The sequence below is a fragment of the Pectinophora gossypiella genome, chromosome 24, assembly GCF_024362695.1.
Source record: "Pectinophora gossypiella chromosome 24, ilPecGoss1.1, whole genome shotgun sequence".
Lineage (NCBI taxonomy): Eukaryota > Metazoa > Arthropoda > Insecta > Lepidoptera > Gelechiidae > Pectinophora > Pectinophora gossypiella.
Window position 1 is genome coordinate 2,885,712 of NC_065427.1, and position 16,014 is coordinate 2,901,725.

General features: G+C 36.7%; 1 protein-coding gene across 8 annotated transcripts in view; it reads right to left on the bottom strand.

Moving 5' to 3' along the window:
- LOC126377866 (uncharacterized) overlaps positions 1-16,014 on the bottom strand; it is a 70,787-nt gene that overhangs the window by 5,887 nt on the left and 48,886 nt on the right. The window contains exons 1-6 of one of the 8 annotated variants that reach the window (XM_050025874.1): positions 15,079-15,266; positions 14,467-14,659; positions 14,275-14,358; positions 8,446-8,512; positions 955-1,003; positions 763-871 (exon numbers count right to left, since the gene is read on the bottom strand). The exons of 1 other annotated variant lie outside the window; for it this stretch is intronic. In XM_050025874.1, coding sequence (XP_049881831.1) covers positions 763-871; positions 955-1,003; positions 8,446-8,512; positions 14,275-14,358; positions 14,467-14,659; positions 15,079-15,158 — 582 coding nt within the window. In that variant the 5' untranslated portion in view covers positions 15,159-15,266. Of the gene's footprint in view, positions 1-762; positions 872-954; positions 1,004-2,753; positions 2,798-2,902; positions 3,099-3,940; positions 4,091-4,153; positions 4,810-7,696; positions 7,821-8,445; positions 8,513-8,772; positions 8,954-13,160; positions 13,279-13,364; positions 13,434-13,661; positions 13,869-14,274; positions 14,359-14,466; positions 14,660-15,078; positions 15,267-16,014 lie in introns of those variants that run through there. 6 more of the 8 variants (XM_050025875.1, XM_050025879.1, XM_050025880.1 and 3 more) reach the window with 6 other exon arrangements.

Below are 16,014 nucleotides of genomic sequence, written 5' to 3' on the forward strand. Positions count from 1 at the left end.
AAAAAAGTCTAATTTTCACCGTGTGCCGCCTAACGCGTAAGTGCGAGCGAGACAGACAGTTCGCGGGTGCTTCGTTACTCCTTAGCAGCTTACTGTTATTTAGTCCAGAGGGGTAAGGTCCGCGCCCGATACGAATTGGTACGGGGCAGAGAGTTACCGTTCTACACGTAGAATTATTCATTATTATATGCCATTGCATAACGATGAGTTATCACTGATGCTGATCACTACAGATATGAGATAATTATTTGCGAAATAGATTTCTGAATGTCTTTGATCCACTTCAGTGGAAGCACGCACTTAAGCTTCCTCGAACAATAATCCCCATCGGTCAGGCCGCTCCGTGGTAATAGCTAGGATAGCAGTGGCTGGCACGCGCAGTATCTAGTACTTATACAAAAAGCCCTAACTTCCAGTTGTTGGCCGGCACATGTAGCACGTAGTATACAACAAACCCACAAACCCTACCTTTCGGCCGTTGGCCGGCACGCGCATTAAGTAGTATACAAGATGTTCTACCTGCTGTCCGTTGGCCGGCATGCGGAGCATGTAGTATACAACAAGTCCTACTTTCTGTCCGTTGGCCGGCACGCGGAGCATGTAGTATACAACAAGTCCTACCTTCTGTGCGTTGGCCGGCACGCGGACAACAAGTCCTACCTTCTGTCCGTTGGCTGGCACGCGGAGCATGTAGTATACCAAAAGTCCTACCTTCTGTCCGTTGGCCGGTATGCGGAGCATGTAGTATACAAAAAGTCCTACCTTCTGTCCGTTGGGCGGCACGCGCAGCATGTAGTGGTGCTGGTGGCGGCCGCCAAACTCGCACGCCGCGCAATGGCTGTACGAGCACTGCATGCACACCAGCCGGATACTGGAACACAACACGTACCGTATTGTAACATTGTAAAAACAGGTAACGAGTATAAAATACATATAAAAGTGTGCTCTGCTCACCCTCCTAAAGCGCCCCGACATGAGTCACACTTCTCAGCATTGCCTCCCCCTGTAACATACAATTACATAAAACATTACATATGAATACTTGATACCTACTTACTGGTAATACCTAATTTACCTAATAGGGTCTTATATACTATTTTATGATGTCACAAAAATAGAAATATACGAATTCTGGTAACCGGCCCGATGCGTCAAGGTTGCGAGCTCAGACATCAGGATTGCTCTAGAGCAATAAGGCCGCTCAAATTGTACTGTATTCATGTGTTACGTCTGATTGTTGGAATTTAGTTCTGTGCAATAAAGTATATTTGATTTGATTGGGTAACACTTATAATATATCAGTGTAATAGCTAATGGCCTCCATGCTCCAGTGGTTGAGTAGGGGCTCACAATCCGGAAGCCCCGGGTTTGAATGCAATCCCTAATTTGGTTAGCACATTTCAAGCAATCACCTGATTGTCCGAAAGTAAGGTGATCCGTGCTTCGAAAGGCACGTTAAGCCGTTGATCCCGGTTACTACCTACTTAATGATGTAAGTGACTAATCGTTACGATAGTCATGGTCAGGGGCTTTTAGCGGTTCAATAATAACCCTGACACTAGGGTTGATGGAGTTGGTAATCCACCTCACAACCCACGCGATAGAAAAAAAGAAGAATTTTCTCGATAATGATATCGAGAAAATTCTTCTTTTTTATATATCGATAGGCATACCGACATTTACATTATTTAGGGGCTTAAAAAAAAGAATCGATTATTAATCAATATACAGGCTATTATCGGTTCACAGGTCGCGTCCCGCGGTCGCGGGCGATAGAATATCCTGCTTCTTTCGACAATGAAAAAAAAATCAAAGTGGCACTTGTTTTCTGACTCAAGTATACTTGGTCTTTGTATGGACCAAACTGGTTAGCCAGCTAGTTCCGCCCACATGCAACAGATGGCGACACATTCAATAATGCAGTCTACAAGCAGTCGTGAAACACGATATCGAAGTTTACACAGCAAGACGCATTATATATTATAATATTATACAACTTCCAACATAACCCCGTTATATCGTCGATCCCTAGTCACACTACCAACTTGTGGCTATCGGGGTACAATGCAGTTTTGTACCCCGTAAACATGTATAATTATTTATTTATTTTATTTATGCAGTATTATTTTCCTTTGTTTTTTCGTTGATATTAATTCAAGTTTCACTTTTAGAGCGTGGTGACCGATAAGAAAACATTTTTTTTCTTATATTAAATAAATGAGAATATAAAATAAATGAGAAGTTAATATTGTTTAAAATATTTTTATTATCTTACAATACATGTAGGTTATTCAGGAATATTTATAATTGAAACTATAGGTTTATGGTAACTGAAATAAGAAACATACATTTGAGACTTGATATCTTCTAAATATCTGGAAAATACCGCGACAATGGTGGACCCATATTTTGTTGTGGATTCTTGTGGATAATTATTAATTTTCAAATTCAATATTTAACGCCGATACAACCAATGCCACCTAGAGACGAGTTGCTGAACTAAAGACAAACGTGATATTTCAAAGTCATTAAAAGTTCTGCTATTTATCGATAGATGGCAAAACTAAAAAAGTATCACCGCTGTGCCGGTCGGAGTGGGGGGTGTTAGGTTATTTTCGTTACGGAATTTCTGGATTCGGTCTCCACGCTCAAGGCCCGCGATAGAAGCTATGCAATAGCTTAATTATGAAGTTTTTGGCTATGAAATTGATTTTCCTGTAGCGTTACAATTTCTATATTTTCAACAGCCCTACCTTGCACGACATTCTCTTCATTACTGCACAATTTTCGTCTTTTCCTGTGAAAAAAAAAGAGGAAATCGTAAAGTGAAATAATGTTGAGGCATATATTACAATTAGGCATATATTACAATTTGTTTTTAAATATTATTAAATCAAATTACATATCCACGTAGGATTTATCTGCTTTACGTTGACGAAATTCCCTTTGACGTTCCGCATTTGTTTTTGGTACTTTCTTTTTTTTTCTTATTTCTTCATTTTTCTTCAAATCTTTCTGACGGTAATAATATCGCCTTTGACGTTCACAAGTTTTTTTTCGTTTTAGCTCTTTTTTTTAGCTCTTTCTGCTTTTCTTCTCTATAAAAAGAAAAAAACATCAAGGTATAAATAATTAGGTATTAATAGTGTAATTACACACCAAAACAAGAATAAAAAAAAAACAAAAAAATTGAAAAAATAATGATATTAAGAGTTTGATCATTGAACTTCGCGCGATGTACATTTATATAGATACAATTATACAGGGTGGCCCAGAAGTTCAGGTTCAAAATGAAAAATTAGAAAGAGGGGCTCATTAGCTACCAGTAACACCCCCATGTATGTTCAACAATTATTTACGGTTTAGGAGATATGACCCATTTTGTACCTTTTTCTAGATTTTCTACCTTACTTCAGAAATAATCATTTTGTCGCTATCCGTTTCTTAATAATTGTTTTATTTTACTTCACAACTATGCCTAAGGCTGTGTACCGCTCAATCAAAGATAAATCAAAGTCAAATCAAGTATAAAAAAAAAGTTATCGGAAGTCAAAGTGAGAATTCGACCAAAATTGTTACAGTTGTTAAAACTTCGCCGAAGAATAATAAACATATGAGATTGTCATGGACCCTGAAAGTAGTTCTAAAAACTGCTCCATTTAATAGGCTTTTAGAAACATCCAAAAAAGTACCCTTAATACGGGCAAAAAACTAAGTAATTTGACCTCAAATATTGCAAGACAGACAGATTTGAAGGAAAATTTGACATTCTCATACAATGTAGCTGCTTCTTTCTAACGTTGTTAAAGGTGCTCAAAGACACATTTTCAATTAAAAGTAAATAAAAATCACGCTTATAATCGCTAACAGGGTAGACATAGCAACAATCCGAAGACAAAACTTGCAGTCAATTTTGATATTCATATTTTAATGAAGGTACATAGATTTCATGGAAAAAGTTATCCCCAAACACTGTTGGTGATTCATACTATTGGATACTAAAATAAAATATATATTATAATATCGCGCATTTTAATATAAAAAATTTAGGTTATCTTTATAGCAGTACCTATTATAATATAAATTAATAAAATAAAAAATAATACTGCATTTGTGATAATAAAAATAAAATGTATGTATATAGAGTACTCACTCATTCATTTTCTTTCACAATTTTTTCGTGACTTTCTTCATTAATAAATGCACTTTGTTTATTCATATTTAAAACACTTTGCACACAAATTATACGCGTACAGATATTCACTGTTGTACATAGATCATAAATACCTATATGATATACTTTTTCACAAACAGCTGAATACGTATTTGTCCGATTTCGAAGCATCTCATCTCGATTCGTGTAAGCTTCGTAGAGTCGTAGCTGAGCGTTTTCAAAATTAAGTGTACTACGTCTGAATTTTAGCTATAATTAAAAATATGACATTGTTGGAGATATTTTGATTTAGATATTATTAAGATACGCGATAGTTTACGAAATTATGTGACGTTGTTAACAGATTAATCTATTTTACGAATAATTATTAAAATATAGGGCGACGGGCGAAAAAAATGTCAGTTTCGCGACTATCTTAAAAATAATTGGTCTGTAACTATAAGAAAGATATAAATATGATTTTAGTTGTGTTATGAAGATTACCAAAGAAATTTTATGAAAAAAATATATACCTACATAGTCATAAAATCTATAAAACACGAAATATGCTAGTTTTTCGTTCGGTTTTGTCACAGCTGATACCAAGGCAACCATTATATTTACGATTTAATTTCGAGTATTAGTTTAATAAACAAAGTAATTATTGTGATACCTATATCATGTAATTGTAGATCATTATTGTAATTATTAACTTCCTTTTGTACAGTACTTGGGCCATTCTTTCTTTTTTTCTGTCTGCTTGCCTGTTTTTCTTTGCGCCAAACTTGTCTTCTTTTTTCAGCTTCTTCTTCATTCATTTCAGATATTTTTTTCTTCTTCGATTTTATTCTTTGTAAATTTTTTAACCTTTGGGCGTTTAATTTCTTGAGATTTTCTTTTTTCAATTTTTCTCTATATCTCCGAGACCGTTCTGCACTAGTTAGTGGCATTGTTAAGCCTAAAAAATTAAAACCTTTTCAGTATGTAGTCTCAGCTTTATAGTGTCGGTTTTGCGACTTTACTAGTCAGCCTGTAGGTCACAGGGAAAAAATGTCGCAAAACTGACGTGACGCTCTGTTCCCATTTTGTATTGAAACCGATATTTAAAAGGAAAAAAAATACCTAGTCTTGTCACCAAATGTAAATAATTTTGCATTATAATATAGTTCATCTTCTGAATAAATTAATAAAATAAAACTCACCTGAATCTGATTTTATATCGTCTCAAACCCGACAGATAAAATTTTGACGGCCGTGGAATACCAGAAAACACGTCTCGCGTCACGAAATATATTTTGTCACTAGTCTTTTTTTAAAATGGCGACCGGTAAATTAAGGATAATGTTGCCATTTTAAAACGAAAATAGCTACCGTAAATAATTTCAATAGGCAGTTTTAGTCGTGACAAACCCGACATGTCCGGTCGGTACACTTTTTAAGACTTTTGAAAAAATTGAACTATATTTAAATAAGCACAAGATTTAAATTATAAACTACTGGAAATGAGAGAACCTTAACCTTTAGTCTGTGGCAGCGCTGTCAAAAAATTACCCCCCTGTCTGTGGAAGCCATTCCAAAATTTTTACGAGTTTCGCCAGCATTCAGTTTATGATGTAAATTTCACTTTTTGTGCATGGAACGTTATAATAAAGCGATTGATTACTAAAGCTAGATATATTTCCTTGTTTATAAACAATAACACAAGCCTCGAAATTATTTGTAAATAAAATACGAGCTGCTTGAATACGAAGTTTGATCAAAAATTCACTTGCACCAATATTATGCAGTCAATTATTGTTTGTGCCAAAAGTCATAGTCAAAATCAAAGGATATGACCATAAACTAGAAAAATAGAGCTTTGTAAAGACATATCACACTACATACTTTTATCGCTTTATATTGATCAATTTTATGAAAACAATATGACGAAAAATTTTGGAATGGCAAAAAAATCGGTCAGTAATATCTACGCTTGTGTGAGTGTATTTCGTCATTCAGTCGTCTGTGTACGATAAGGATCCTGACTCGGTTCTTGAACAGTCGTCTGTGTATGATACGGATCCTGACTCGGTTGTTGAACAGTCGTCTGTGTATGATACGGATCCTGACTCGTTTGTTGAACGGTAGTCTGTGTATGATTAGGATCCTGACACATACATAGGATGTTTTATTTTTGTTCAGGTAAGGTGTGAAAATGAAATATGTCTAATAGGTATTTTTTTTATTATTTAGATATCACTTTAGTTAGATTGAGAGATAGATATCTACATGTTAAATCATTTATTCATATACAATCAAAAACAACTGTTCTTATTATGGTTTATATGACCAAAATATTATTCTTATAAGAGCCGTATTATCACTAATAAGGGTGCAGTGATCCTTGTGGCGTCGCCTGGAAAGATAAGAAGCCGTGAAGTTGACGGAGCTGAAGGATTTGTTAAATCCATTTTATCTAAAAAAAAAAACAAAAAGTTAGTAAAAGATCATCCTGTAAGTTGTATTTCAGAAATAACGGTTTTGCCATAGTAAATTTGAAAACATGTGTACGTACACAGTGTCGGCCATTTTTACTTGCGTGTGTGTGTGTGCATTTTTTAGTAATGGTTTCAATAATTTACATTTTGGTAAATATTTATGAATTATTCATACAAAGCAATTTGATATTCAGAATCTCCATAAAATTTCCTTCAAAATAATATAAAATATGAGGTATATAAACAAGGCGTAAGTTTAGAATAACTCAAAGAAAAACACGAAAAGTTATTTGAGATCTGTAGGTTACTTTTGAACTAATATAATTCGTAAGTGAATCACTTTGAGAACTTATAATTTATAAAAAATGACACTACAATACATATAAAATAATAAAATTGAACATTTACTTACATTTTTTAACAATTTTCAGCTTATTTTTCACTTTTAGTATTCACTTTTGGTAGTTGAAGTATCACTGGTCGAGACGGAATTTCAACCGATTTTTCTAGCGGAACTATTGAAAATTTCATCCGAATGATGATTGTCTATGATAGATCATTTATTCAATTTTGTTCAAAACACAACATTATACCTTTTGCGATAGAATTAGAGTGGATAATTACGTAAAAATAGGTACCAGTCCTATGGGTCAGGATCCTAATCACACACATATGAGAGGGGTAGTCAGGATCCTTATCACACACAGACCAAAGGTTAAGAAAACTTCAACCAATACCAAACATCAAATGATACCCTAGTACAAAAAATTTTAAGAATCTCTTCAAACATTTATCAGTTTGAGTGGGGGACACGGCAAAATCTAGTACTTAGTGATAAAAATTTACATTTTATTTAAATAATCTCTCATAACCATTAAAATTTTGTTAGAATTTAATTAGTTTAGAATATATTTAATGTATCTCAATAATTAAAATAATTAGCTAGAAGTAAATTTTACTAGTTATTAGACTTCAAACACAAGGGACAACGTGAAAATGGGAGGTACACTTATTTTTGAAAATGCTCAGCTATTTATCGATAGATGGCAAAACTAAAAAGTATCACCGCTGTGCCGCATGCCGGTCGGAGTGGGGGGTGTTAGGTTATTTTCGTTACGGGATTTCTGGATTCGGTCTTCACGCTCAAGGCCCGCGATAGAAGCTATGCAATAGCTTAAAAAAACAAATCAATCACCCACTCTACGCGCACCCCCAACGCCCCAACACGCTCCACTTACACTGACATTGATTTTTTTTATAAAGGTTATGGCCTGGAATCAAGTCCTTTGGGCCAAGTCTTCATTTCATGTCTTTTAAATTATTTTAGTTTAATCATAGCACAAGCACAGCACAAATATGTTTATAAATTCACAGTAGTATTTTTTATGTATTTATATAGTGGTACGAGACACTTTTCACAATGTAGTAGGTCAATAAGGTGGCGGGAGGAGTTTACTTGATTGTCAATTTGAATAATGTCACTGATTTCACTCGCAAGCACTAATCTTTGAATAGACACTGACATTGACAGTGACGGTCCGTGACGGACTAACGGTAACGGTACGGTAAGCGCTTGCAGACTAGCTTTGTAGAACTACCTATCGATAGTTCAAAATTATCGATAGTACTTGCAACAGTCAGCATCGAAATTGGTACGATTGGTGTTAATCTAAGTAAGCTATCAATACTAGCCTATCATTTTCTTTTTTCGACTAAGCACCTTGTACCTATAACCTTTAACGCGAACTTTAACACGAACGACATGATACAGGTTAAAAACCAAATACTTATTACCCACCTAAAAAGATTACTTACTTTGGTCTTGTGTGCTTTCGTCGACTATATTGGCCCTACTGCAGCTCGCTGGCTGTTCACAAAATATCTGAAATGAAACAATCATTTAATTTTTGCGTATTAAAGAAGTTTTTTTTATACGTTGAGCTATACTTAAATCAAATGATTGGAAGGACCTTCAAATCAGAAATCAAAGTAAGGTAAACGCTCCTATTAACGCCACCCAAAAATCGACATCGTTTACCGCCACCTTTTTTAAATTGCGGATATTTTGAATTGTGTCCGAGATAGAAAATTGATTCAAATGTCAAAAGATACATGTATTAATTGACTATGAAACGAACATACCCTTGAGCGTGGGCAACAACAGTTTAATTTGTGATTGGTCTGTAAGTGTGCAGTGTCCGCGCAAGCAACGCGCTCCATACAAGCCACTACTGAAATGCATAAGCATACAACATTTTTTTCTTAAGGTTTTGTGTCCGATGAAACATAATTTTTCTTCATTTTAGTAATTATAACTACTTGTTAATACGTTTAAGAACTGAGAAAGCATGCTATATTTGATATTTGTGTTAGTTTTAAATGATTAATTTGAGTTTTAAAATGTGGCGGTGATAGAAGCATACATTTGCAGTTTGGTTACTATTACCGCCACCTATGGCGGCAATCGATATTTGTATGATATTTGTATTTTTTAATTATTTAAGGTAACATGCCCAATCATTCATAATGTTATCATCTTATTTTATAGTATGGTTCATGAACTATATTAAAATCTATTAACGCCACACATTTGGTGGAATTCAAGTATCCTGTGCTGCATATAAGTTAATGTATTTTTTTTAAGAAATGTATGAACAAGTAGTTGAAGTAATTATGAATTTCTAATTTAAATACTTTAGATATTTATTAAAATATGCTTTGAAACTGGTTATTACATACGTAGCTCTCATTTTGAATATTTGTTTGTTTTCTTAAGGCTAATTTTTATGTGGCGGAAATTGAAACACAGAAATTACATACATGTTTCTATTACCGCCACCATAGATTCCCTCTTATGATTTATAGACAGGGTGATGCATTATTCTTCGGCCTGACAGAGACGGACGGACAGACCGAAACGGACGGTCAGATAGAGACAGACGGACGGACAGACCGAAACGGACGGACAGATAGAGACAGAAGAACAGACAGAGAGAGAAGGACAGGCAGAGACAGAAGGACAGGCAGAGACAGACGGACGGACAGAGACAGACGGATAGACAGATACAGAAGGACAGACAGAGACAGGCGGACAGACAGAGACAGACGGATGGACAGACGGACGGACAAAGACAGACGGATAGACAGAGACAGACGGACCGGCAGAGACAGACGGATAGACAGAGACAGACGGATGGACAGACAGACGGACAGAGACAGACGGATGGACAGAGACAGACGCCAATTATGTATATAAATCTATGAAACCAAAAGATTTTTCTGTAGTTTATGTCATAATTCATTTAATAAAAAAATAACAATAATAATAAAGTTTATTGAAAACTCCTCATACAGAATCATTTCGTCGACTCCCGAAATCCTGAGGGAGATTGGGAGTTTCTATAGACAGCTATATTCCACGAAAACATCAGGCGAAAGCATAGCTCGAGACCCTCGAGCCAAGCTTACCCGACACTACACTGAAGATATCCCGGACGTCAGCCTGTACGAGATTAGGATGGCCCTCAAACAGCTCAAAAACAACAAAGCGGCAGGAGATGACAGAATCACAGCAGAACTTCTGAGAGCGGGCGGAACGCCAATACTCAAAGCCCTCCAGAGGCTCTTCAATTCCGTCATATTTCAGGGCAAAACGCAGAGGGTATAGAGCGGAAGCGAGGTGGTCCTGTTCTTCAAGAAAGGTGATAAAGCCCTACTGAAGAACTACAGACCTATCTCGCTTCTGAGCCATGTCTACAAGTTGTTTTCGAGGGTCATTACGAATCGACTCGCTTGCAGATTTGACGACTTCCCCGAACAAGCCGGTTTCCGAAAAGGCTTTAGGCTTTAGGGTTTTACCATAGACCACATCCATACGCTGCGGCAGGTTATACAGAAGACCGAAGAGTATAATCTGCCACTTTGCTTGGCGTTTGTGGACTATGAGAAAGCCTTTGATTCGATCGAGACCTGAGCGGTGTTGCAGTCTCTTCAGAGGTGCCAAGTGGACCATAGGTACATCGAAAAGCTAAGGGACCTCTACCAAAATGCCACTATGTCAGTTCGAGTAACCAGAGCTCTAATCCGATCCAACTGCAGCGAGGAGTGAGACAGGGAGATGTCATCTCTCCGAAACTGTTCACTGCTGCATTGGAGGATATTTTTAAGCTTCTGGACTGGAAAGGATTTGGCAACAACATCAACGGTGAGTACCCGACGCACCTTCGATTTGCCGATGATATTGTCCTAATGGCTGAGACCCTGGAAGAACTGAACACCATACTCGAGCATCTCAGTAACGCAACCCAACGAGTGGGTCTTAGCATGAACATGGCAAAAACAAAAATTATGTCCAACGACCATGTCGCACCCACTCCAGTTCAGGTTGGGAACGTTACACTCGAAGTTGTAGACCAGTACATTTACCTAGGACAAATAATCCAGTTAAGGTAAGTCCAACTTCGAGAAAGAGATCTCTCGTCGGATCCAACTCGGATGGGCAGCGTTCGGGAAGCTGCGGAACATCTTCTCGTCCAAAATACCAGTGTCTCAAGACGAAAGTCTTTGACCAGCGCGTGTTGCCAGTGATGACCTACGGCAGTGAGACGTGGCCGCATACTATGGGTCTCGTGAGGAGGCTCGGTGTCGCTCAGCGGGCAATGGAGAGAGCTATGCTCGGTATTTCCCTGCTTGATCGAATCAGAAATGAGGAGATCCGCAGGAGAACTAAAGTCATCGACATAGCTCGGAGAATTGCAAAACGGAAGTGGCAGTGGGCAGGACACATAGCGAGGAGAACCAATGGCCGCTGGGGCGGAAAGGTTCTGGAGTGGCGACCACGTGTCGGACGACGCTCAGTGAGTAGGCCCGCTACAAGGTGGACCGACGATCTGGTGAAGGTGGCGGGAAGCCGCTGGATGCGGGCAGCGCAGGACCGATCGTTGTGGAGATCCTTGGGGGAGGCCTATGCCCAGCAGTGGGCGTCATACGGCTGTTGATGATGATGATTATTGAAAACAATTCGTTTACAGTTTTTGTTGGAACACTGTCATTCAAACTAGGTGAACCTGTATTTTAAGAGACAGTGCCTTCCCAATTTATGTATCTATTAACTACATTAACAGTGGTAAAAACAACTTTTTTTTTAAATAAAGTATTTTATTGTACCTGAATAGTTGGTTAGATATCTCGTTGGCGGTATTCGATGCAGCAAAGGCGGTAATAGAAAGAAACCGCAATTTATGTGGCGGTAATAGAGGAAAGTGAGTTTTCGGACATAAAATTATTTTTTATCCAAAATATTCACTCAAAATTAAAAATTCTTGATGTATTTAGCAGAAGACAGTCATAACAATACAAATAAAATAAATAAGCTGCACTAGCAAATATAGAAGTACTTAATTTCTGAGAGGTAATCAGAGCATAGCTTAACCTGGCGGTAATAGGAGCGTTTACCTTACAATAGTTAGGCAAACACTAGCTAAAAATATATCAAAGTTAAGGCCTTATTACTTTAAATTACGCGATTCATCCGGCACGAATCGCCGGGTATAAGCATAAAATGTGGTGAAATGGTGTGTACATATATCACAATAGGCGCTCAAGCGTCAATAGATGGCGTTGGTGTCATAATTTGGCTTCATTATTTATTTTTGGATTTTATACACAATATTGATTCAAAGTTATACGTTTGGCGGTAATAGCGTAATATTTGTCATGATTCAACTAAATTTCAATTGAGTTGCAGTTCACGTAATACGTTTATTTGAATAAATAAAAGTTACCACCAAAAGCCGGGTCTGGCTGGATACTAGGGTTTCAACCTCGCTTTATTTATTATTACTTTATTTTGTTATTGTAACATTTTTTTCCCATTTATACTGCTTAGTTTTTGCTACAAATTTTTGTTAAAATATTTGATTTTGTTTTATTTATTACATTTTTTTCCTGATAAGTATGTAGGTACATACCTATAAAAAGAAAAACAGTTCAGTTAGCAGTAAGTTATATTGTTATTTATTTACAAAGGGCAAAATAAAACAGGCTAACGAAAATTATTTTTTTGCATAGCAATAGCCTTTTCTCTTTCTCCATTTTTTTGGATCTCCTCAGTTAGTTCGTCTTTCCAAACTTCACCTAATAATTTTCTATCTCTCGGAATTTGGAAGCTGATATTGTAGGTAGGTATATCCATCAAGTTGGTGATGCGTGCAGCCTGTGCATAATAGCTGCCAGCTGTTAATATTCCCCAAACAAACACTTTGTTAAGATTTTCATCTTTTTCATTGCAGTATCTTAATTGTTTCTCACACATACTGCATTGGAAAGTAAACATACTGTTGAAATAATTTCTCAACTCCTCAACAAATACTATGCTGCTACCACCACATTACGAACGGTGTCTCTCAAGTTTGAAAGCCCACGTAAAGGACAATCAACCTGTTACCAGACAGACTAACCAAACTATCTGGTGCATATTCCACAGTTAACTCGTGGCTTTTAACAGTGGGATCGATCAGTGGCCAATTTACCTCCAAAGATTTTGATCGGGGCTCTTTCTCAGTTCTTTGCTGCTGAGTTTCAGTAAAATTTGCTTCCACAAGATATTTTTTTTTACTTCCACTGTAGGTTTTGACAGTATTATTTGCTCTAAAATTAAAAGAGTGAAAGTTACAAAAGAGAAAATGTAAAAATTGCTTATAAAATAAAAAAATAAAGTTAAGTTTTTCCCTTACACAGATTTGTTTGAAGGCACGTCTTTGTCGTCATTCAATTTTTTTTTCTTGCACCATACATCGCTACGGCTGTAAAAGCAACGAAGAGATGTAAAATTTTTGAAAAATCTAAGGTCGTGCGTTACGTAAAGCGTGATCACGGCGCGTGCTCCACGCGCTCGCTTCTTATTCAGCACAATACAAGCACCGCTAGCTCGATACGCAGTGGCTCGTATCGAGGTGGTAGGTATCAATCAAGTAAATGCACCGCGTGGCCACGGCACGTCCCACGCATCGTGATCACTGCACTGCACTTACCTTTTTATTTCTCCATGATATCGTTTCATTTGTGCTTGGCTTCGTTTTCGATTTTTCCGGGGGCCAGAATACTGGTGGTTTAAGTAATCTTTGCGACTAGTTTGAGGTTCCATATTTTAATCCGCCCGGCCCCACAAGTTTCAATGAATAAAATATTTAATAAAACAAACAACCAAACCATTACAATACAACTTCAACTTCAACTTTATGGTTAATGGCAACCGGTCATTACAATACACTAGACAAGAAAGAAACGAATGACAGACATGACATGACATGACAGGAACAGGTTAGGTTATGGTCGCGTTCAGTTTTAGATTCATTTCGACGTATAATCTAAGCGATTCATATGTGTAATATTCATATAATATACCTATTTCATATATATATATATATGCGTTTGACACTGTAACCGTTCACTAACACGTTAACAAATTTTAAACAAATATTGATCTCGTTTTTACGATGATTTAACAGTATTTTCTGTTGAAAAACAATTTCACGCAAATATATACAAAAATAAATGCCAACGAAATAAGTTTCAATGTAAAATTAAGTGGCGTGTGCCTATATTTGAGTAAATAAATATGGAAATCAAACCACCTTAACTTACTTCGATTATGGAGCTGCCTGTTTCATTATTATGTACGACACTTTCTAATTTAGATTCTCGAGTAGATTCCGGGTTAGACAAAGCCTGAAATATTTACGTAACTTTGAATTAAATATGAATAGGGTTACTTATACTGGGTAGGCATCAAGGACCATCGATATTTATTATTACTTAATAAGTTTTGTAACCTACCGGTGCGAAAACGTGACGCAATTTCAATGTAGGTAGCGCCCATTCATAGAGTCTACGACTCTTTTGTAATGGTTGGAAACATATTTCATCGAAATGACTAGAGCAAATCGCATTTTTTTCCAATGGCCACCAGTCTGGTGCTCTTCCCGTGGCACTTATCCACTGTTTCTTAATATTTGGGTCTTTAGGAAACCTAATAAAAAATAAGTAGGTATTAATATAAATGATTAGTTAAGAAATAACAGGTAAAAAATTACAAATAAGGAACAAAATTAATCCTTAATATTTTTATCGATAAATGAAAGTTGATTGTCAGCCTTAACTGAGGTCGCCGTGGCACCACCACACTTTACGATTAAATAGGTTACCCGCCTTTCATTGCGTATTTGTTTGTACAAGCACTAGTGGTTGTGCGATACTAAAGAAGCAACGTACGACGTGAAAACTGTTATTATAAAAAATCCAACAATCCATGTTAATGCAATCGTTGCCTCAGTAACTAATGTCTTTGTCAAAAAACAAATGTGTAAGCACTGTGTTGTTTATTTATGCAATTATACATACGTAATGAATTATATTCTCTTTGTAATACATAACATTCTATGTACTTACAAGTGGTATGTTACTCCATGTGACTTGTAGTTTACAACAGCACTCCTATTTTTACAAATTATAACGGAACAACTTGGCATTTTGATAATAAACAGATGAAAACACCAAATCAATCACGCATTGCGCCTAGGAAGCGACTAAAATAATTTCCGTAATACTGTTTTGTGCATATTATTTAGGTCCCATGGCTATACTCCGCGGTATCTCTCTCTCTCTCTCTCTTTCTCTCTCCCTATAATAAGAACTTTGTGGGCGGCAACGACTCGCGACGATGCGCCAAGTACGGCAACAACGCAAATTTGCCTAAGGGGCTTATACACTACCGAAACAATTGGGCCCGATGCGTCTGGATCGGGTAGTATAATACTAGCTCATTTTTGTAAAAAAATATTAAACATATTACGCGGTGGTTTCACGTGGGTGTAAGTTCGTATTTAATTATATTGCCGCTCTAGATGCATACCTACGCATTTCATTAAAAATTATATCAAATACCTACTACGTGAAGAATTTCTTTGTTTTTTTTTTTGCTACCTCACTTTTTTATAAAAGATACTAGAGATTGACGCTATCGATAACATCTTATCGATAGGCAAAGTTAAGAGTTGCGTGTATGCCTGTCGGTTGCGTGTGGTCAATATTTTGACAAACAGCATATTTTATGTATGATCCTATAAATAACGATTACTACACTAATAATAAAGTTGACTTTTCTGAACTTCGTCGGCACTAACAAAGTGACGAAGGACGCGCCGTGCGTGACTAGGTAGGTATGTCCTTCAATCAAGCCCAATGGGCTATTGGAAACATAATAGAAACCATTTAGGTATTTTTGTTTTTTACCTGTTTTCATGGAGATCCGTAAAAACTGCGATCTTTATCACGTTCTGTCGCAAAACAGCTGTAAAGGACTGGGTATATACCTACGTAAAGCCG